The 23,353-nt window shown below is 46.7% G+C and overlaps 1 protein-coding gene across 1 annotated transcript; it reads right to left on the minus strand.

Moving 5' to 3' along the window:
* Positions 1-101: 101 nt before the first annotated feature.
* has3 (hyaluronan synthase 3) lies at positions 102-22,381 on the minus strand. Its single transcript, XM_080188049.1, has 3 exons — positions 21,758-22,381; positions 12,539-12,640; positions 102-1,255 (listed from the first exon to the last, which is right to left on the minus strand). Exons 1-3 carry the CDS (start codon positions 22,379-22,381, stop codon positions 326-328), a joined length of 1,656 nt encoding a protein of 551 aa, XP_080044175.1. The 3' UTR covers positions 102-325.
* Between the last annotated feature and the right edge of the window lie 972 nt (positions 22,382-23,353).

A 23,353-nucleotide genomic window follows, 5' to 3' on the forward strand; every position in this document is an offset into this window, starting at 1 on the left:
ATGCAAAAAGGCTCTAACAAAAGATTAGGAGATGTGCCAGGGTTCGGTTCTGAATAGCAACATCTGCTTAATACTAATGCTGTATTTACACCCCCCCCACCCCGAGGTGCTAACTCACCCACATCCAACTCGGGGTTCTAACACCCCATTTTGATATCTTGGGGTGTTAATAGCAGGTCCCTCTGACAATGCTGAGGAAATATCACCCCTTTTTCTTAAACACTTTATTTTTCCTTAAACAAGTAAAAATTGAGAAAAAAAACACTCCAGGACTCATCCCAGGCAGCAAGAGGTCTGATGGTATCAAGACCCTGGTGGGTAGGTGTTAGGCCTCCAGGAAGGCCAGGTCGCAGTGCTCTCGCTTGCGGCCACAGGGCTTGGACACGATGCCTAGGTACAGGCCAAGCAGCAGCAGCCAGTAACAGGCGTATATGGTGGAGCCAATGATGAGGAAAGGCCACTCGGTGTTGGGCAGTGGCTGCTGGCTTTCCCGGTAGATGGTGTACCCCAGACCCCCGGACAACACCACAAACCAGACAGAGACAGGCAGCAGGCCCACAAGGTTAACCACAAGCTTGCGGCGCCCTGATGTGCCCCAGCCAGGCCGGTTAATGGTGAGCAGGGCAAAAAGTTTGGCAGGCAGGAGGCTGGACATGTACAGTAGTGAGTAGAGGGACAGGAAGAGCATTTGCACTGATCCCCGAAGCAGGCAGGCAAAGCTGGCCTTCAGCACACCTACCCCTTGTACAGCCAGCAGAAACAGCAGGATGTTCCAAAGTCGGCCTCTGTAGAAGAGCTGCAACACGGTGCCTGTAAGGAAGAAGGGGAAGAAGCCACTGACTACAGCCTCATATGTCATCCATGGATGGTGCTTGTGGAAGCAGAGTGCACCATACAGCCACTCACGGAAGTAGGACTTGCTCCAGCGGGTCTGCTGGTTGAGCCAGCGGAGGTAGCGACTTGGTGTTTCAGTCAGGCAGCGGGAGCGAGCTGTGTACTTGGTCTTGAAGCCCAGGCCTAGCACTCGGTTGGTGAGGTGTCGGTCATCTCCAAAGCTGCACTTGGAGCCCAGAAACTGCTGACTGTACCAGTCACACAGGAAAAGGCGCAGCAGGGGGTTACGGTACATACCCAGTGGCCCACTGATGCATTGAACACAGCCAAAGTAGGACTGACAGGCCCGCTCCACGTTAAAGGCCATCCAGTAGCGCACACTGCTGAGAAAGGAGATCCATGAATCATACAGGTTCAGGATCTGCAGACAGATAAAGGTGACCAGAGTTACACTGCACTGGCTGAAGCTCACAATGCTCTAAGCCCAATCACACACATTGTAGGGATACTCGCTTTTGAAATGGGACGGTAAACTGATTAACAGGGACAAAATGGGATTTAACTGGTTAAGGAGGACAAAATATTTATTTATTAGTCACAAGGCTTACATTAATGCTGTGCTGAAGTTACTATGAAATTCCCCAAATTGCCACACTCTGGCACCTGTTGGGTCAATGCACCTAACCTGCACATCTTTGGCCTGTGGGAAGAACAGTAGAATATCTGACAACACCAGGTTTTAGTCCAACTGATTTATTTGATAATACTCACAAGCTTTTGAGGGGACTGCCTCTTCGTCAGGTGAATGGAGAGTTCTGGCCTCAGACAGAGCATATAAAGCACAGACAGTTTAGAGATTACTGATTAGAATGCGAATCCTTACACCTAACCTGCTGTTCAAGACCTGAAGTGGCTGACAATGTGAGTGGAAGGAGCCCTGATCACAGGTTACAGAGATGTGTATTGTCTCCAGACAGTACAGTAAGTGAGGTTTTGCAAACCCAGGCAAGTCACGGGGGGTTACAGATAGTGCGACATGAACCCAAGATCCCTGTTGAGACCGTCCTTGTGTGTAGAACTTGGCTATCAGTCTCTGTTCAGCGACTGCGCTGAGAGAACCCGGCAGAAACCTACACAGACACGGGGAGAACATGCAAACTCCCCACAGGCAGTGACCCAAGCCGGGAATCAAACCTGGGTGCCTGGCACTGTGATTCAAGCAGTGCTAACCAGTATGTCACTGTGCCAACAATGAGGAGAGATTGGTTAATATTGAATTGGGACAGACTGGATAGTGGAGCTAGGAGGAGAGGACTGTTATTGAGATAAGGGAGAGATTGGTATAATGGGATAGCAGTGGGGAAGGACTAATGAGCACAGCAGGGGAGAAGGAGACTAATCAAAAATGGGAGAAAACTGGTTCCACCATGGGATTTGTAGGTGGTGGTCCAGCACTGGTATTTTCACTGGACTGAGATCCAGACAGCCAGGGTGATGCTCTGGGGACCCAGCTTTTGACCCTATCACAGCAGATGATGAAATCTGAATTCCAATAAATATGCTCATAAAACTATTGTTGCAAAAACCCATCTTAAGTTCAAGTTTTATGATTATTTATTAGTGTCACAAGTAGGCTTACATTAACACTGCACTGCAGTTACTGTGAAAATCCCCTCGTTGCCATGCTCCGGTGTCTGTTTGGGTACACTGAGGGAGAATTTAGCACGGCCAATGCACCCTAACCAGCACGCCTTTCGGACTATGGGAAGAAACCAAAGCACCCAGAGGAAACCCATGCAGACACAGGGAGAACATGCAGACTCCATACAGTCACCCAAGCTGGGAATCGAACTCCGGTCCCTGGTGCTGTGAGGCAACAGTGCTAACCACTGTGCTAAGTTTCTATGAGATCCCCTCTCACTCTTCGAATCTCCAGTGAATATAATCTTAACTGACTAAGTGTTTCTCCATATGACAGACCTGCCACCCCAGGAATCACTCTGGTAAATCTTTGTTGTACTCCCTTTATAGTGAGGATACCAAAACTGCACACAATACTCCAGGTGTGGCCTCACCAATGCCGTATACAATTGCAGCAAAACATCCCTATCCTTATACTCAAATCCTCTCGCTATGAAGGCCAATGTACCATTTGCCTTCTTTACTGCCTGCTGTACCTGCGCGCTTACCTTCAGCGACAGATGCACGAGAACACCAAGGTCTCGCAGAGTATCCACCTTTCTCAATTTACATCCATTCAAATAACAATCTGACTTCCTATTATTGCTACCAAAGTGGATGACCTCATTTTTATCCACATTATACTGCATCTACCATGCAGATGTCCACTCACACAGCCCATGAAAGAATGAAAAAAGAAACAAAGTGAGCTATTAAAAGGATGGGTGAAAGAGGAAAGATTGGTGGAGAGATTTCAGTCTTCCATCCATTGACTCTGTCTACACTTCCCACTGCCTCAGCAAAGCAGGCAGCATAATTAAGGACCCTGGGCACCCCGGACATTCTCTCTTCCACCTTCTTCCATCAGGAAAAAGATACAAAGGTTTTGAGGCTGTGTATCAACCAATTCAAGAATAGCTTCTTCCCTGCTGCATTAAGTTGATCTTTCACTACACCCTAGCTATGACTTGTAATACTACACTCTGCACTCTTTCGTTTCTTTCTCTATGAACAGTATGTATAGCATGCAAGAAACAATACTTTTCACTGTAAATACATGTGACAATAATAAATCAAATCAAAATATTCTTTCCAATAAATTTGTTACTCACTGACTGGGCATCAAATTGTCAAATCCCTGACTGATGAAGTGGATCTGTGTGTAAATGTGGAAGACGTCATACTTGCAGAGAGAGGTTACTGATAAATCTCGAAGGACTTTAAAGATAATAGTTTGGGAGTACTTTTATCAATCCAATCATCAAAAATAATTTAACTTCCTGTTTCCAAACTATCACCGCTGAAGTTTTGAGTAGAACAAGATAGAACATAGAACACTACAGCACAAAGAGGCCCTTCAGCCCACAAGTTGCACCGATCACATCAAACCTACTAAACCATAGACCTATCTATAACCCCCAATCCAATTAGATCCATATACTCATCCTGAAGTCTTTTAAAAGACCCCAGCGAGTTCGCCTCTACCACCACCAACGGCAGCCGATTCCATTCAGTCACCACCCTCTGACTGAAAAACTTACCCCTGACATCTTCTCTGTACTTGCTTCCCTGCACCTTAAATCTGTGTCCTCTCGTAGTGACCATTTCAGCCCTGGGAAATAGCCTCTGAGATAAACCTCTATCAGGTCGCCTCTCAACCTTCGTCTCTCCAGGGAGAAGAGACCTAGCTCCCTCAACCTATCTTCATAAGGCATGCCTCCCAATCCAGGCAACATCCTTGTAAATCTCCTCTGCACCCTCTCAATAGCTTCCACATCCTTCCTGTAGTGAGGCAACCAGAACTGCACACAGTACTCCAAGTGGGGTCTGACAAGGGTCTTATAAAGTTGCAGCATTACCTCCTGACTCCTAAACTCAATCCCTCGATTAATGAAGGCCAGTACACCATACGCCTTCTTGACCACATCCTCCACCTGCGAGGCCAATTTAAGAGTCCTATGGACCCAGACCGCAAGATCCTTCTGCACTTCAACACTGCTAAGAGTCTTACCCTTGATATTGTACTCCTTCATCCCATTGGTCCTGCCAAAATGGACCACTACACATTTATCCGTGTTGAAGTCCATCTGCTACTTCTCCGCACAGTCTTGCATCCTATTTATGTCCCGCTGCAACTTCTGACATCCCTCCAGACCACCCACAACACCACCAACCTTCGTATCCTCCACTTCCTCGTCCAGGTCATTTATGAAAATGACAAACAGCAAGGGTCCTAGAACAGATCCCTGGGGCACTCCACTGGTGACTGACCTCCATGCAGAAAAAGACCCATCCACAACCACTCTCTGCCTTCTGCAGGCAAGCCAGTTCTGGATCCGCAAGGCCAAAGCCCCCTGGATCCCATGCCCTCTCACCTTCTCAAGAAGTCTTGCATGGGGGACCTTATCAAACGTCTTGCTGAAGTCCATGTAAACCACGTCTACCGCTCTTCCTTTGTCAATATGTTCAGTCACATTCTCAAAGAACTCAACTAGGCTCGTAAGGCACAACCTGCCCTTGACAAAGCCACGCTGACTATTCCTGATCATTCTAAACTTCTCCAAATGCTCATAAATCTTGTCCCTCAGAATCCTCTCCATCAACTTACCAACCACTGAGGTCAGACTCACCGGTCGGTAATTTCCCGGTCTATACTTGTTCCCTTTCTTGAAAATAGGAACCACATCCGCAATCCTCCAATCCTCTGGAACCTCTCCTGTCTCCATCGACGATGCAAAGATCATCGCCAGGGGCTCTGCAATCCCTTCCCTCACCTCCCACAGTACCCGGGGTATATCCCATCCGGTCCCGGCGACTTATCTATATTGATAGAATTTAAAAGTTCCAACACATCCTCTTTCTTAACGTCCACATACTCAATCTTTTCAGTCTGCCTCAAACCTGTAGTACAACCTCCCAGATCACTTTCCACCGTGAATACCGAGGCAAAGTACTCATTAAGTACCTCTGCCATTTCTTCCGGTTCCACACAGACTTTTCCCCCTTCACCTTTTATAGGTCCTATCCCTTCTTATCCTTTTATTCTTCACATATTTGTAGAATGCGTTGGGATTCTCCTTAATCTTACCCGCCAAGGCCTTCTCATGTCCCCTTCTGGCTCTCCTAATTTCCTTTTTAAGCTCCTTTCTACAAGCCTTATACTCCTCAAGATCCTTAACATCTCCTAGCTCTCTGAACCTTCTGGACACCTTTCTTTTCTTCCTGACCAGGTTCACCATAGATGAATGTAATCTCACTGACCTAAAGAATAGGTGACCTTTAAGAATGGGAGTTTAGTGAGGGACACTTCCACAGTTTTTTTTAGACTGCGCAGGTGTTTGAAGTCAGCAGTAGTGAGCGTGAGGTTTAAAAGGCAGGCGGCACTATCCAGCGGGCAGCATCGGTAGCGGGCAGCGAAGTGAGCAGGTAGCAGAGTGAAGGCTGAAGGTCTTTGGCTCAATGGGCTTAGGCAGAAACGGGCAAGACAGGGTAGGTTTAATTCTTAGTTTTTCCTGTGTTATTTGAAGACAAGGGGAATTATGAGTGTGAGGCCAGTTTGTTGTTCTCAGTGTCAGATGTGGGAGGTCCTGGAGTCTCCCGGCCTCCCGGACGTCCATATCTGTGCTGGGTGTGTCGAACTGCGGCTCCTAAGGGACCGCGTTAGGGAACTGGAGCTGCAGCTCCATGAGCTCTGTCTGGTCAGGGAGAACGAGGAGGTGATAGAGAGGAGTTACTGGCAGGTGGTCACACCGGGGCCACGGGAGGCAGGGATGTGGGTCACGGTTAGGAAGGGGAAAGGTCAGGTACTAGAGAGTACCCCAGTGGATGTGCCCCTTAACAATAAGTACTCCTGTTTGAGTACTGTTGGGGGGGAACAGCCTGCCTGGGGAAAGCAACAGTGACCGTGTCTCCGGCACAGAATCCGGCCCTGTGGCTCAGAAGGGTAGGGAAAGGGTAGGAAAGAAGAGGAGGAAGGCAGTAGTGATAGTGAGGGGGTCGGACAGACGATTCTGTGGACGCAGCATGGATTTGTCAAGGGCAGGTCGTGCCTTACAAGCCTAGTTGAGTTCTTCGATAATGTGACTGAACACATTGACGAAGGAAGTGCCGTGGACGTAGTGTACATGGACTTCAGCAAGGCGTTTGATAAGGTCCCCCATGCAAGACTTCTTGAGAAGGTGAGAGGGCATGGGATCCAAGGGCCTTTGGCCTTGTGGATCCAGAACTGGCTTGCCTGCAGAAGGCAGAGAGTGGTTGTGGATGGGGCTTTTTCTGAATGGAGGTCAGTCACCAGCGGAGTGCCTCAAGGATCTGTTCTGGGACCCTTGTTGTTTGTCATTTTCATAAATGACCTGGATGAGGAAGTGGAGGGATGGGTAAGTAAGTTCGCTGATGACACGAAGGTCGGTGGTGTTGTGGATGATCTGGAAGGATGGCAAAAGTTGCAGCAGGACATAGATAGGATGCAGGACTGGGCGGAGAAGTGGCAGATGGACTTCAACGCGGATAAATGTGTAGTCGTCCATTTTGGCAGAACCAACGGGATGAACGAGTACACTATCAAGGGCAGAAGTCTGAGTAGTGTTGAGGAGCAGAAGGATCTTGGGGTCCGGGTCCACAGGACTCTTAAATTGGCCTCGCAGGTGGAGGAGGTGGTCAAGAAGGCGTATGGTGTACTGGCCTTCATTAATCGAGGGATTGAGTTTAGGAGTCGGGAGGTAATGCTGGAACTTTATAAGACCCTTGTCAGGCCTCATTTGGAGTACTGTGCGCAGTTCTGGTCGCCTCACTATAGGAAAGATGTAGAAGCTATTGAAAGGGTGCAGAGGAGATTTACAAGGATGTTGCCTGGACTGGGAGGCATGCCTTATGAAGTTAGGTTGAGGGAGCTGGGACTCTTTTCCCTGGAGAGACGAAGGTTGAGAGGCGACCTGATAGAAGTTTACAAAATGTTGAGAGGAATAGATAGGGTGGACTCTCAGAGGCTATTTCCCCGGGTTGAAATGGTCGCTACGAGAGGACACAGATTTAAGGTGCGGGGAGGGAGGTTCAGAAGTGATGTTAGGGGTAAGTTTTTCACTCAGAGGGTGGTGAGTGAATGGAATCGGCTGCCGTCAGTGGTGGTGGAGGCGAACTCGCTGGGGTCTTTTAAAAGACTTCTGGATGAGTATATGGGGTTTAATGAGATTGAGGGTTATAGATAGGTCTGTAGGTTGGTAGGTGATGTGATCGGCGCAACTTGTGGGCCGAAGGGCCTGTTTGTGCTGTAGTGTTCTATGTTCTATGTTCTATGTTCTAAACTTGGATGGTAGTTTGCCTCCCTGGTGCCAGGATCTCGGTTGTTTCTGACCATGTCCAAGTTATCCTGAAGTGGGAGGGAGAGGAGCCAGAGGTTGTGGTACATATTGGTACTCCTGACATAGGTAGGAAAAGGGAAGAGGTCCTGAAAGGAGAATATAGGGAGTTAGGAAGGGAGTTGAGAAGAAGGAACGCAAAGGTAATAATCTCAGGATTGCTGCCTATGCCACGTGACAGTGAGAGTAGGAATGGAAAGAGGTGGAGGATAAATGCGTGGCTGATGGATTGGAGCAGGGGGCAGAGATTCAGGTTTCTGAATCATTGGGACCTCTTTACGGGCAGGTGTGACCTGTACAAAAAGGACGGGTCGCACTTGAATCCCAGGGGGACCAATATCCTGGCGGGAAGGTTTGCTAAGGCTGCTGGGGAGAGTTTAAACTAGAATGGTTGGGGGGAGGGAATCAAAATGAAGTGACTGGGAGCGAGGAGGTTCGCTCACAAATAGAGAGAGCTTGTTGACAGTGTGAGAGGGAGAATGGGCAGGTGATTGAGAAGGGGAGTGCTCAGGCTGAAGGTTTGAGATGTGCTTGTTTTAACGCTAGGAGTGTTGTGAACAAAGTGGATGAGCTCACAGTGTGGATCACTACTCAGAAATGTGATGTGGTGGCTAATTACAGAGACTTGGATGACTCAATTTTATGTTCTTATGTTCTCAAGGACAGGACTGGTTACTTCAAGTGTCAGGTTTCAGATGTTTCAGGAGGGAGGAAGAAGTGGCACTGTTGATCAGAGATAGTGTCACGGCTGTAGAGAAGATGGACGCAGTGGAGGGACTGTCTACAGAGTCTCTGTGGGTGGAGGTTGGGAACAGGAAGGGATCAATAACTTTACTGGGTGTTTTCTATAGGCCGCCCAATAGTAACAGGAATGTTGAGGAGCAGATAGGGAAACAAATCCTGGAAAGGTGTAATAATAAGAGTTGTCGTGATGGGAGATTTTAATTTCCCAAATATCGATTAGAATCTCCCTAGAGGAAGGGGTTTAGATGGGGAGGAGTTTGTTAGATGTGTTCAGGAGGGTTTCCTGACACAGTACGTGGATAAGCCTACGAGAGGAGAGGCTGTACTTGATTTGGTATTGGGAAATGAACCTGGACAGGTGTCAGATCTCTCACTGGGAGAGCATTTTGGGGATAGTGATCATAATTCTATCTCCTTTACACTAGCATTGGAGAGAGATAGGATCAGATAAGCTCGGAAAGTGTTTATTTGGAGTAAGGGGAATTATGGGGCCATCAGGCAGGAAATTAGAGGCTTAAGCGTATGGTATGTTAGCCTTCATAGGAAGAGGTATAGAATATAAGAGTAGGAGTCTGATGTTGCAGTTGTATAGAACGTTGGTTAGGCCTCACTTGGAGTACTGCGTCCAGTTCTGGTCGCCGTACTACCGGAAGGATGTAGAGATCCTGGAGAGAGTGCAGAGGAGATTTACCAGGATGCTGCCTGGTATGGAAGGGCTGTCTTACGAGGAAAGATTGAATGAACTTGGGCTGTTTTCCCTTGAGAGACGTCGGCTGAGGGGGGATCTAATAGAGGTTTATAAGATTATGAAGGGGATAGATAGAGTAAATGGTGGTAAGCTTTTTCCGCTATTAGAAATGGATAGAACGAGGGGTCACGGGCTTAGGGTGAGGGGGGCTAGGTATAAGACAAATATTAGAGGGCAGTTTTTCACGCAAAGGGTAGTGGGGGTGTGGAATGCACTGCCGAGTAAGGTGGTGGAAGCAGGCACGCTAGGGTTGTTTAAGAGTCACTTAGACAGCCACATGAGCGGGCTACATATAGGGGGATATAGTAGGCCTTACTAAACATTGTAGGCTTGGGAATACGTTTTGCCTCAGGGATGTTACAGTCTTTGCCTGTTTAATAATGAATTTTTTTGTCTCCACAGGCATTTAAGTCCAGCAAGGGGCATGCATGCGGCAGGTTGTAGTGGGCTGCTCTTGGACGTTGCTTCGGGAGTTGCCTATTGCTTCATGTCGTTAGTGTGCTTAAACTGGACCATCTCGAGGGCAACATGACAGCTCAGAGACGATCTCTGTTGCTGTGCGGACACATGGATTTGGGCCTGTGTCTGTGGGAGTTTGCACGTTCTCCCCGTGGTTGCGTGGGTTTCCTCCGGGTACTCCGGTTTCCTCCCACATCCCAAAGATGTGCTTTTAGGCTGATTGATTGGGTAACAAATTGTCCCTATATTGGACCTCCCTGATCCTCGCACATTAGGCGTAGACTAAAATCATGAATAGGTCACTGAGACAGTGGGACGGCGGCGCAGGCTCGTTGGGCCGAAGGGCCTGTTTCCCGTGCTGTGTTGTTCTTTGTTCTTTGTAAATTGGAAAGAGATTTTCTCAGGGAAATGTACAGAAGTAATGTGGCAGATTTTCAGGGAATATTTGTCTGGAGTTCTGCATAGCAACGTTGCAAATGAGACAGGGAAGTTATGGTAGGTTACAGGAACCATGGTGTACAAAGGATGTAATAAATCTAGTCAAGAAGAAAAGAAAAGCTTCCAAAAGGTTCAGAGATCTAGAAGAGTATGCGGCTAATAGGAAGGATCTTAAGAAGGAAATTAGGAGAGCCAGAAGGGGTCATGAGAAGGCCTTGACAGGCAAGATTAAGGAAAACCCGAAGGCATTCTACAAGTATGTGAAGAGCAAGAGGATAAGACGTGAAGGAATAGGACCTATCAGGTGTGACAGTGGGAAAGTTTGTATGGAACAGGAAGAAATAGCAGAGGTACTCGATGAATACTTTACTTCAGTATTCATAGTGGAAAAGGATCTTTGTGGTTGTAGTGCAGACTTGCAGCGGACTGAAAAGCTTGAGCGTGTAGATATTAAGAAAGAGGATGTGTTGGTGCTTTTAAATAGCATCAAGTTAGATAAGTTGCTGGGACTGGATGGGATGTACCCCAGGTTACTATGGGAGGCAAGGGAGGAGATTGCTGAGCCTCTGGTGATGATCTTTGCATCATCAATGGAGGCGGGAGAGGTTCCGGAGGATTGGAGGATTTCGGATGTGGTTCCTTTATTCAAGAAAGGGAGAAGAGATAGCTCAGGAAATTATAGACCAGTGAGTCTAACCTCAGTGGTTGGTAAGTTGACGGAGAAGACCCTGAGAGGCAGGATTTATGAACATTTGGAAAGGTATAGTATGATTAAGAATAGTCAGCACGGCTTTGTCAAAGGCAGATCATGCCTTATGAGCCTGACTGAATTTTTTGAGAATGTGTCTAAACACACTGATCAAGGAAGAGCAGTAGATGTGGTTTATGGACTTCAGCAAGGCGTTTGATAAGGTGCCCCATGCAAGGCTTATTGAAAATGTGAGAGGGCATGGATCCAAGGGGACGTTGCTTTGTGGATCCAGAACTGGCTTGCCTGCAGAAGGCAGAGAGTGGTTGTAGATGGGTCTTTTTCTGCATGGAGGTCGGTCACCAGCGGAGTGACCCAGGGATCTGTTCTGGGACCCTTGCTGTTTGTGATTTTTATAAATGACCCAGATGAGGAAGTGGAGGGATGGGTTGGTAAGTTTGCTGATAACACAAAAGTTGGAGGTGTTGTGGATAGTTTGGAGGGATGTCAGAAGTTGCAGCGAGACATTGATAGGATGCAAGACTGGGCAGAGAAGTGGCAGATGGACTTCAACCCAGATAAGTGTGAGGTGGTTCATTTTGGCAGGTCAAATAGGATGGCAGAATATAATATTAATGTTAGGACTCTTGGCAGTGTGGAAGATCAAAGGATCTTGGGGTCTGAATTTATAAGACGCTGAAAGCAGCTGTGCAGGTTGAAGCTGTGGTTAAGAAGGTGTATGGTGTACTGGCCTTCATCAATCGAGGGATTGAGTTTAGGAGTTGGGAGATAATGCTGCAACTTTATAAGACCCTTGTCAGACCCCACTTGGAGTACTGTGCGCAGTTCTGGTTGCCTCACTACAGGAAGGATGTGGAAGCTATCGAGAGGGTGCAGAGGAGATTTACAAGGATATTGCCTGGATTGGGAGGCATGCCTTATGAAGATAGGTTGGGGGAGCTAGGTCTCTTCTCCCTGGAGAGACGAAGGTTGGGAGGTGACCTGATAGAGGTTTATAAAATGCTGAGAGGAATAGATAGGGTGGATTCTTGGAGGCTATTTCCCAGGGCTGAAATGGTCACTATGAGAGGACACAGGTTTAAGGTGCTGGGGAGCAACTACAGAGGAGATGTCAGGGGTAAGTTTTTCACTCAGAGAGTGGTGGGTGTGTGGAATCGGCTGCCGGCAACGGTGGTGGAGGCGGATTCAACAGGGTCTTTTAAGAGACTTTTAGATAAGTACATGGAACTTAGATAGAGGGTTATAGGTAAGTCTACTAATCTCTAAGGTAGGGACATATTCAACACAACTTTGTGGGCTGAAGGGCCTGTATTGTGCTGTAGTTTTTCTATGTTTCTAAGGTGATGGGAAGGAACTTAGAAGCAGGAGTAGACCATTTGGCCCTTTGAACCTGCTGCACCATTCAATAAGATACAGGCTGAACTTGTTGGGAGTCTCAGCCCCACTGATGTTTGTAACTGCCTTATACTCTCTTCATACTTTGGATTGGTAGATAAATTAGATGGGATTAAAATGAATGAAAAATCTATTTAAACTGTCACAGTTCAGGCATTAAGAAGAATTTGTGCTAACCTGTACATCTCCACCAACTGCCCCTACACTGGGGTCTCCTTCCAGGACTCTCACCATCTCTGCAGTACAGGCTGGGTCCAATACTGTGTCGGAATCACACACCTGAAGAGAAAACATCAGAGGGAGTCAGTCATTTCCAGCCCTGTTAAGAAAGCAGAAATCACACACTGATCATTTTTAATAACAGTTGGTCATTTTGGCTGGTTGTTGTGCCTTTTGTCAGAACATTCCACTACCTGAGTCACACTCACCACTCTGTCACTATTTAGGTGATTGTGGATCTGTTACGCCTGCACCTCTTTACTCTTTGCCACCTGATCACTGTTAGTTATCCAGGTTCACAAAATTGTTACAGTGCAAAAGGAGGCCATTTGGCCCATCATTCCTGCATTAACTCCTCAAACAAGCAACATGACTTTGTGCCATTCCCTTGCCTTTTCTCTGTACACCCTGATTGAAGCTGCTTCCATCACATTTCCAGGCAGTGCATTCCAGACTCCAACCACTCACTCACAGACCCAACCACATCACATTTGCTTCTTTTACAAAGCACTTTAAATCTGTGTCCTCTCATTCTTGACCTTTTTATGAGCAGGAACAGTTTCTCCCTGTCTGTCCAGCCCCCTCATGATTTTGAACATCTCTATCAAATCTCCTTGGAGTTGGGGGTAGGGTGTTAGCGTGGATAGAGGATTGGTTGTCAAATAGGAGGCAGAGAGTGGGGGTCAATGGGTGCTATTCGGATTGGCGGTTGGTGACTAGTGGAGTGCCCCAGGGGTCGGTGCTGGGGCCTCAGCTATTTACCATTTATATAGATGATCTGGAGGAGGGAACCGAGTGTAGGGTGTCGAAATTTGCTGATGACACCAAGATTGGTGGAACGGCAAATTGCGCGGAGGGTGTGGAGAGTCTGCAGAAGGATCTAGATAGGCTGGGCGAATGGGCCAGGAAATGGCAAATGGAATTTAATGTTGGCAAGTGTGAGGTGGTCCACTTTGGTAGGAAGAATGGTAGGAAGGACTATTACTTACGTGGCGAAAAACTGCAGCAGGCGACGGTGCAGAGGGACCTCAGGGTCCTCGTGCATGAGTCGCAAAAACCCAGCCTGCAGGTGCAGCAGGTGGTCAGGAAGGCGAATGGGATGCTGGCCTTCATAGCGAGGGGGATTGAATATAAAAGTAGGGAGGTCTTGCTGTGGCTGTATAGGGCATTGGTGAGGCCGCAGCTGGAGTACTGTGTGCAGTTTTGGTCGCCGCACTTACGCAAGGATATTTTGGCCTTGGAGGGAGTGCAGAGGAGGTTTACTAGGCTGATGCCGGAGTTGAGGGGGTTGAGCTATGAGGAGAGGCTGAATAAACTAGGCTTGTACTCGTTAGAGTTTAGAAGAATGAGGGGAGATCTCATTGAGACGTATAAGATGATGAATGGGATGGATAGGATAGAGGTGGAGAGACTCTTCCCGCTCAGAAAGGACAGTAGGACTAGGGGGCACAGCCTCAAGATAAAGGGGGGGCGGTTTAGAATGGAGTTGAGGAGGAACTTCTTCACTCAAAGGGCGGTGAATCTCTGGAATTCTCTGCCCGTTGAAGTGGTGGAGGCTGCCTCGCTAAATATTTTTAAGACGCGGGTTGATGGGTTTTTGATAAGCGAGGGGATTAAGGGTTATGGGGAGAGGGCGGGAATGTGGAACTGAGCCACAACAGATCAGCCATGATCTTATTGAATGGCGGGGCAGGCTCAAAGGGCTAGATGGCCTACTCCTGCTCCTATTTCTTATGTTCTTATGTTCTTCTCTCCAAGGAGAACAGTCCCAACCTTTCCAATCTATCCTCATAACTGACGTTTCTCATCATAGAGTGCAGAAGAGGCCCTTCAAATGTGCATCAATATGTGGACAACACTGGACCTCCCACCTCATCCCATTTACCAACACTTGGCCCATAACCCTGAATGTTGTGATGTGCCATTCTTGTAAACCTCTCCTGCACTCTCTCCAATGCATTCACATCCACCCTATGGCACGGTGTCCAGAACCGTACAGAACTTTCAAGCTGAGGTCTAACTAATGTCTTGTATAAGTTTAGCATAATCTTCTTGTCTTAATAAGACAAAGAATACAATATGCTTTATTAACTGCTCTCTCCACCTGTCCTTCAATGATCAATGTACAGATATACCCAGCTCCCTCTGTGCCTGCTCTCCTTTATTAATAAATAATTTTACCCCTTATTTTATATCGTTTTTCCATGTTTTTCCTACCAAAATGCATCACCTCACACTTCTCATTGAACTTCATTTGCACCTATCTGTCCACTCCACCAACTTAATCGCATCCTTTTGAAGTTACACATTGTCCTGTCCACAGTTTACAGTACTTCCAAGTTTTCTGTCATCCCCAAAGTTTGAAATTGTCCTCCTATTTCTTATGTTCTTATTTTCCCACTTTAGATTTTTTTCTGGATGTCAGGTCCATTTTCACATCACAAGTATGATTGCCACAGAAGTGAGGCATTTTTATAAATTTTCATGGGATGTGGGCATCATTAATAAGGCCAGTATTTATTATTCATCCTTAACCACCTTTGAGAGGGGGGGAAGTGGGAGGTTTTGAGAAAACAAAGTTAGTTTTAAGGGATTTATATCTGTACTGGTAAACATTAGAAATATGATATTGTTTTAATTGGGTTTAATTTAATGTTTCTATGCCTGAAAGGGTTAAAAACACTTCATACTGGGATTTGAATGTGCTGGGATTCTATTGTGTTTAGAGAGGACTACAACATCAAAAATAAATGGAAATTTGCCATTGCTTAGCAACAGGAGGCCACCTTCCTTTGTTCTTAGTTTTAAATGGAAAGCAGAGCAGGTGAAGAGATGGAGAGACTCCTTATCCATAACATTCCTACAGTGCAGATGGAGGCTTACTATTATTATTATTATTATTATTATTATTATTATTATTATTATTATTATTATTATTATTATTATTATTATTATTATCGGGTGCTATTCGGATTGGCGAATGGTGACCAGTGGAGTGCCCCAGGGGTCGGTGCTGAGGCCTCAGCTTTTTACCATTTATATAGATGATCTGGAGGAGGGAACCGAGTGTAGGGTGTCAAAATTTGCTGATGACACCAAGATTGGGGGAACGGCAAATTGTGCAGAGGGTGTGGAGAGTCTGCAGAAGGATCTAGATAGGCTGGGCGAATGGGCCAGGAAATGGCAAATGGAATTTAATGTTGGCAAGTGTGAGGTGGTCCACTTTGGTAGGAAAAATGGTAGGAAGGACTATTACTTACGAGGCGAAAAACTGCAGCAGGCGACGGTGCAGAGGGACCTCGGGGTCCTTGTGCATGAGTCGCAAAAACCCAGCTTGCAGGTGCAGCAGGTGGTCAGGAAGGTGAATGGGATGCTGGCCTTCATAGCGAGGGGGATTGAATATAAAAGTAGGGAGGTCTTGCTGCGGCTGTATAGGGCACTGGTGAGGCCGCAACTGGAGTACTGTGTGCATTTTTGGGCGCCGCACCTGCGCAAAGATATTTTGGCCTTGGAGGGAGTGCAGAGGAGGTTTACTAGGCTGATACCGGAGTTGAGAGGGTTGAGCTATGAGGAGAGGCTGAATAAACTGGGCTTGTACTCGTTAGAGTTTAGAAGAATGAGGGGAGATCTCATTGAGACGTATAAGATGATGAATGGGATGGATAGGATAGAGGTGGAAAGACTCTTCCCGCTCAAAAAAGACAATAGGACTAGGGGGCACAGCCTCAAGATAAAAGGGGGGCGGTTTAGAACGGAGTTGAGGAGGAACTTCTTCACTCAAAGGGTGGTGAATCTCTGGAATTCTCTGCCCGTTGAAGTGGTGGAGGCTGCCTCGCTAAATATTTTTAAGACGCGGGTTGATGGGTTTTTGATAAGCGAGGGGATTAAGGGTTATGGGGAGAGGGCGGGAAAGTGGAACTGAGCAGCGACAGATCAGCCATGATCTTATTGAATGGCGGGGCAGGCTCGAAGGGCTGGATGGCCTACTCCTGCTCCTATTTCTTATGTTCTTACTCCTTCTGTGTGTTCTAGTCACCTCACTATAAGAAGGATGTGGAAGCATTGGAGAGAGTGCAGAGGAGATTTACCAGGATGCTGCCTGGTTTGGAGGGTAGGTCTTATGGGGAAGGGTTGAGGGAGCTGGGGCTTTTCTCTTTAGAGCGGAGGAGGATGAGAGGCGACTTAATAGATGTTTATAAAATGATGAGAGGGATAGATAGAGTGGATGTGCAGAGACTATTTCCTCGGGTGGATGTAGCTGTTACTAGAGGGCATAACCATAAGATTCATGGTGGGAGATATAGGAGGGATGTCTGAGGTAGATTCTTTACTCAGTGGTTGGGGTGTGGAATGGTCTGCCTGCTGTGATAGTGGAGTCGGACACTTTAGGAACTTTCAAGCAGTTACTGGATAGGCACATGGAGCACTCCAGAATGATAGGGAATGGGATAGCTCAATCTTGGGTTTGGACACAGCTCAGCACAACATTGAGGGCCGAAGGGCCTGTACTGTACTGTAATGTTCTATGTTCTGTGCTCTGGGGTGGCATGGAGGCACAGTGGTTAGCATTGCTGCTTCATGGTGCCAGAGACCTGGGTTCAATTCCTGGCTTGGGTCCTGGCAATGAATTCCTGGCTGTGAAGCTGGGCTAGCGCTTAATATAAAAAAGGATAGCAAGAATTTTTATAAATATATAAAAAGGAAGAGGCTGACTAGGGTGAACGTTGGACCCTTAGAGGATGAGAGGGGGGACTTAGTGGTAGGGGATGGGGAAATGGCTGAGGCCTGAATAACTTTTTTGTTTCTGTCTTCACGGAGGAGGACGTGAATAATTTGCCGGGTGTTAGAGATGGAAAGGTGGTAGGACTGGAGGGTCTCAATGACGTTACTGTTACTAGAGAGGCGGTGCTCGACAGACTGGAGGGGCTGATTGTGGACAAGTCCCCAGGACCGGATGGAATGCATCCAAGGGTTCTGAAAGAAATGGCGGAGGTGATAGTGGATGCCTTGGTGGTTATTTTCCAGACGTCGCTGGATTCCGGGGAAGTGCCGGAAGATTGGAAAACGGCTAATGTTACGCCGTTGTTTAAGAAGAGTGGCAGGCAAAAGGCAGGGAATTATAGGCCGGTTAGTTTAACGTCTGTTGTAGGAAAAATGTTAGAATCCGTCATCAAGGAGGAAATAGCGAGGCATCTTGAGGAGAATTGTTTGATAGAGCAGACGCAGCATGGTTTCGTTAAGGGGAAGTCGTGTCTGACAAATTTATTGGAGTTCCATGAGGATGTGTCTAGGGCGGTGGATAGAGGAGAGCCGGTGGATGTGGTGTTTCTCAATTTTCAGAAGGCGTTTGATAAGGTGCCTCACAAGAGGTTATTACAGAAGGTCAGGGGGCATGGAGTTGGGGGTAAGGTGTTAGCGTGGATAGAGGATTGGCTGTCAAATAGGAGGCAGAGAGTGGGTGTCAATGGGTGCTATTCGGATTGGCGGATGGTGACTAGTGGAGTGCCCCAGGGATCGGTGCTGGGGCCTCAGCTATTTATCATTTATATAGATGATCTGGAGGAGGGACCCAAGTGTAAGGTGTCGAAATTTGCTGATGACACAAAGATAAGAACATAAGAAATAGGAGCAGGAGTAGGCCATCTAGCCCTTCGAGCCTGCCCCGCCATTCAATAAGATCAGGCTGATCTGTCGTGGCTCAGTTCCACATTCCCACCCTCTCCCCATAACCCTTAATCCCCTCTCTTATCAAAAACCCATCAACCCACGTCTTAAAAATATTTAGCGAGGCAGCCTCCACCACTTCAACGGGCAGAGAATTCCAGAGATTCACCACCCTTTGAGTGAAGAAGATCCTCCTCAACTCCATTCTAAACCGTCCCCCCTTTATCTTGAGGCTGTGCCCCCTAGTCCTACTGTCCTTTCTGAGTGGGAAGAGTCTCTCCACCTCTATCCTATCCATCCCATTCATCATCTTATATGTCTCAATGAGATCTCCCCTCATTCGTCTAAACTCTAACGAGTACAAGCCTAGTTTATTCAGCCTCTCCTCGTAGTTCAACCCCCTCAACTCCGGTATCAGCCTAGTAAACCTCCTCTGCACTCCCTCCAAGGCCAAAATATCCTTGCGTAAGTATGGCAAGATAAGTGGAACAGCACATTGTGCAGAGGGTGTGGAAAGTCTGCAGAGGGATCTAGATAGGCTGAGCGAATGGGTGAGGACCTGGCAGATGGAATACGATGTTGGCAAGTGTGAGGTTATCCGCTTTGGCAGGAATAATAGTAGGACGGACTACTACTTACAAGGTGAAAAACTGCAGCATGCTACGGTGCAGAGGGACCTGGGGGTCCTTGTGCATGAGTCACAAAAACCCAGCCTGCAGGTGCAGCAGGTGGTCAGGAAGGCGAATGGGATGCTGGCCTTCATAGCGAGGGGGATTGAATATAAAAGTAGGGAGGTCTTGCTGCAGCTGTACAGGGCACTGGTGAGGCCGCAGCTGGAGTACTGTGTGCAGTTTTGGTTGCTACACTTACGCAAGGATATTTTGGCCTTGGAGGGAGTGCAGAGGAGGTTTACTAGGCTGATACCGGAGTTGAGGGGGTTGAGCTATGAGGAGAGGCTGAATAAACTAGGCTTGTACTCGTTAGAGTTTAGAAGGCTGAGGGGGGATCTTATTGAGACGTATAAGATGATGAAAGGGATGGATAGGGTAGAGGTGGAGAGGTTCTTTCTGCTCAGAAAGGACAGTAGAACTAGAGGGCACAGCCTCAAGATAAGGGGGGGGGTGGTTTAGAACGGAGTTGAGGAGGAACTTCTTCACTCAAAGGTGGTGAATCTCTGGAATTCTCTGCCCATTGAAGTGGTGGAGGCTGCCTCGCTAAATATATTTAAGACGCGCGTAGATAGGTTTTTGATAGGCAAGGGGATTAAGGGTTATGGGGAGAAAGCGGGAAAGTGGAACTGAGCCACGACAGATCAGCCATGATCTTATTGAATGGCGGGGCAGGCTCGAGGGGCTAGATGGCCTACTCCTGCTCCTATTTCTTATGTTCTTATGTCACTGTCTGTGCAGAGTCTGCAAGTTCTCCCCATGTCTGTGTGGGTTTCCTCCGATTATTCTGGTTTCCTCCCACAGTCTGAAAGATGTACTGGTTAAATGCATTGGCCATGCTAAATTCTCCCTCAGTGTACCTGAACAGGTGCCAGAGTGTGGTGGCTAGAGGATTTTCACAATAACTTCATTGCAGTGTTAATGTAAGCCTACTTGCAACTAATAAATAAACTTCACTTTACTTTTACTCCATTCTGCACCCTCTCCTTTCCTTCTTCCTTATGTACTCTATGTACAGTATGTTTTGTCTGTTTAGTACACAAGAAACAATACTTTTCACTGTATCCCAATACATGTGACAATAATAAATCAAATCAATAAATCAGTTCAAGAGAGAGAAGGTAGGTTTGCTGGAAGCAGTTGGTTTTAAAAGGCTAAATAAAGAGGGAACATCCCTCTCAGCCTTACTAGAAGAAAACCATACCATGTAGTAATGGTTATCTAAAGAACAGCGAGTTAAGGAAACTAAAGAGAAGTTTCCACACAAAGTCTGTGGTTTGAGGTATTAGAACAGAGACCTCTTCATAGAATCCTACAATGCAGAAAGAGGCCCTTCAGCCCATCGAGTCTACACCAAACACAATCCCACCCAGGCCCTACCCCCATACCCCACTATGCTGGACACTAAGGGGCAATATCTTAGCATGGCCAATCAACCTAACCTGCACATCTTTGGACTGTGGGAGGAAACCAGAGCACCTGGAGGAGACCCACACAGACACAAGGAGAACGTGTAAACTCCACACAGCCAGTGACCCGAGCTGAGAATTGAACCCAGGACCCTGGAGCTGTGAAACAGCTGTGCTACCGTGCCGCCCCTTCAGGAATCTTCAGTAATGATAGAGAGCTGAGAGGAAGGCTGAGATGCCAGAAAGACATCTGAAGTGATTTACAGGTTTGTTGGATTTTGTTACAGTCTGTGAACCATGAGTTAAAATAAGAGTTTGTGTAGAAGTCTTTAAGACAAAGAAATTCTAAAAAGGGTGGTGTAAATCCTGGATTGGGTTACCTGTTAAAAGTGGAGTGGAAGCTTTGTTTAAAAGAGTCATTTGTAAAACCTGGACTGGAGTTTGTAATGCAAACTGCTAAGGGAAAACATTATGAGAGAAGATTTTAAGCCTATTTTGGAAGCAGAATTTGGACACTCTCACATTTCAATTATCTAGGGGGGATTCTCAGGAGAAATCCACAGACACTAACTTGGATTCCAAACAGAATGCATGTATTTGACCACAGTCAGCTTGTGTGCGTAAAAGGGACTTGGTAATTTAATGAGACCATCATAATTTAAGACGTACTTTGTAATCTGTGATAATCTTAAAATGTGTGTGTTTGTTAAGATAAAGGAGAGTAAAAGAGTATTGTATTATAATTAGTAGTCCTGTTACTCTGTTCCTCCACATTTTATAAAACGTATGTAAAAGTTACAGTCTTTTGAGCCAGGGTTCCAGTCTTTTTGAAGCACTGGTGTCTATGTGCTGTAGGTACATCCATATTGCTGTTAGCAAGGGAGCTCCAAGGTTGAAGTGTAAGCTGCTGCATTTTGGCAAAAGAAATAGGGAGAACCAATAGAAACTTATCGACAAAGGCGTGTAGGATTGGCTATGGTAAATGCAGGGACTACGGGAATGGGCAGACATGAGGGACTGGGTGCGATGCTCTTTTGGAGAGTTGGTACAGACTCAATGGGCTGATTGGCCTTCCTGCACTGTAGGGATTCTATGGTTCTATGGACACTGTCCAAATCATATGTTGGAACAGAGGGACCTGAGAGTTTCTGCTACCCTCTGTTTGGTGGCTTTGGAACCATCGCCTATTTTAAAATGTAAATCCAGCTTCTGTTTTTGTATTTTTCTCATGTGCATTAACCATTGAGGATGCGGGACGTATTGAGATAGTGATTAGCAAAGCATATTGGACATTGAGTTTATAAATACAGCTGGATTGTTGCCCCATCACCTGTTATAGGGATGTGGTGTGGACTGCGCCCCAAGAAAAATCTGCCTTAAAGTAGTTTTGGGGAACAGTAGAACCTTGCCCCTGTTCTCCAGTGCATCAACCCCACCTGTATATAATCCACAGAGTCACCAAGTGCAGCGAATGCTGTGAACATCACTTCTCGCTTCCCTCCCCATTTCTGCATGATGCAGGAGAATTTAGACTGAGTCACGATTTCCTCCACCCTCCTCTTGCCCTCATTGAAAGTAATGTGTGTCTCTCCAGTCCCCATCTCATGGTAATTACTCGTCCAGATATAGGAGCCAGTACTCTCCAGGCCCATGAGCTCATTGAATATTTCCATCATGTAAATGTCTTCTTCACTGTTGCCATCAATGACCATCACCACCTTGAGATTGGGATATGCGATCCGCTTCACTGACACCAGGCATTTCTTGAGATAATCCGGGTCTTCCTGGTAAGCAGCAATACACAGGGCGACAGACTTGTTAAATTTGAGGGGCCGATTCTCCTTCCTCATCCTCCTATGCTCCAGGAAAGCAAAGAGACTCTGAATGAAGAGGTGTAATGCCAGGATGGCCCCATACAGGCCAAAGGACAGGTGGTAATTCTCCGTGTAGCCAAACTGATAACCCTTCACATAGGTGCAGGTAATGGCTGCCAGCACTGACAAGGCAAACAAAGTGCTCGCTATAATTCGGAGAGTGGTGCAGAATCTCTCACAGGACATGTTCTGTAATGGGAAAGATAATCAACTGAGACAGAGGAAGCCACTGAATATCCAGCATTAAAGCAGGATGGTTAACAAAATGCAATGATATAGAATTACATCAAATGTACATAACGAATCAGGCTATTTGGTGTAACCAGACCAAGTGAATGTTCCACTCAGGTCTCCTGCCATCCTTATCTAATTTAGGATGCCATAACCCTCTGTTCCCTTCATCCAATTATACTTCTCTTCTCCCTTTAAACTTATCCATGTGATAGAGAGTTTCACATTCTCACCACTCTTTGCATAAAGAAGATTCTCCAGAATTCATCAAAAACCTTAGAACAAAGAACAAAGAAAATTCCAGCGCAGGAACAGGCCCTTCGGCCCCTCCAAGCCTGCATCGACCATGCTGCCCCACTGAACTAAAACCCACTACTCTTCCAGGGACCATATCCCTCTATTCCCATCCTATTCATGTATTTGTCAAGATGCCACTTAAAACTCACTAACATATCCGCTTCCGCTACCTCCCCCCAGAAGCAAATTCTACGCACCCACCAGCCTCTGTGTAAAAAATCTGCCTCGTACATCTCCTTTAAACCTCACCCTTCACACCTTAAACCTGTGCCCCCAGTAATTGACTCTTCCACCCTGGGAAAAAAACTTCTGATTATCCACTCTGTCCATGCCTCTCATAATCTTGTAGACTTTTAGCAGGTCTCCCCTCAACCTCAGTCATTCCAGTGAGAACAAAGCAAGTTTCTCCAACCTCTCCTCATAGCTAATGTCCTCCATACCAGGCAACATCCTGGTAAATCTTTTCTGTACCATCTCTGTAAGGTTCTATAAAATTGCAACACGACTTGCCAATTTTTAAACTCAGTGCCCCGGGTGATGAAGGCAAGCATGCCGTATGCCTTCTTGAACGTAGAACATAGAACATAAAACACCACAGCACAAACAGGCCCTTCGGCCCACAAGTTGCAC

The sequence above is a fragment of the Carcharhinus amblyrhynchos genome, chromosome 4 (assembly GCF_965287045.1).
Source record: "Carcharhinus amblyrhynchos chromosome 4, sCarAmb.v2.hapA, whole genome shotgun sequence".
In the NCBI taxonomy this organism is placed as follows: domain Eukaryota; kingdom Metazoa; phylum Chordata; class Chondrichthyes; order Carcharhiniformes; family Carcharhinidae; genus Carcharhinus; species Carcharhinus amblyrhynchos.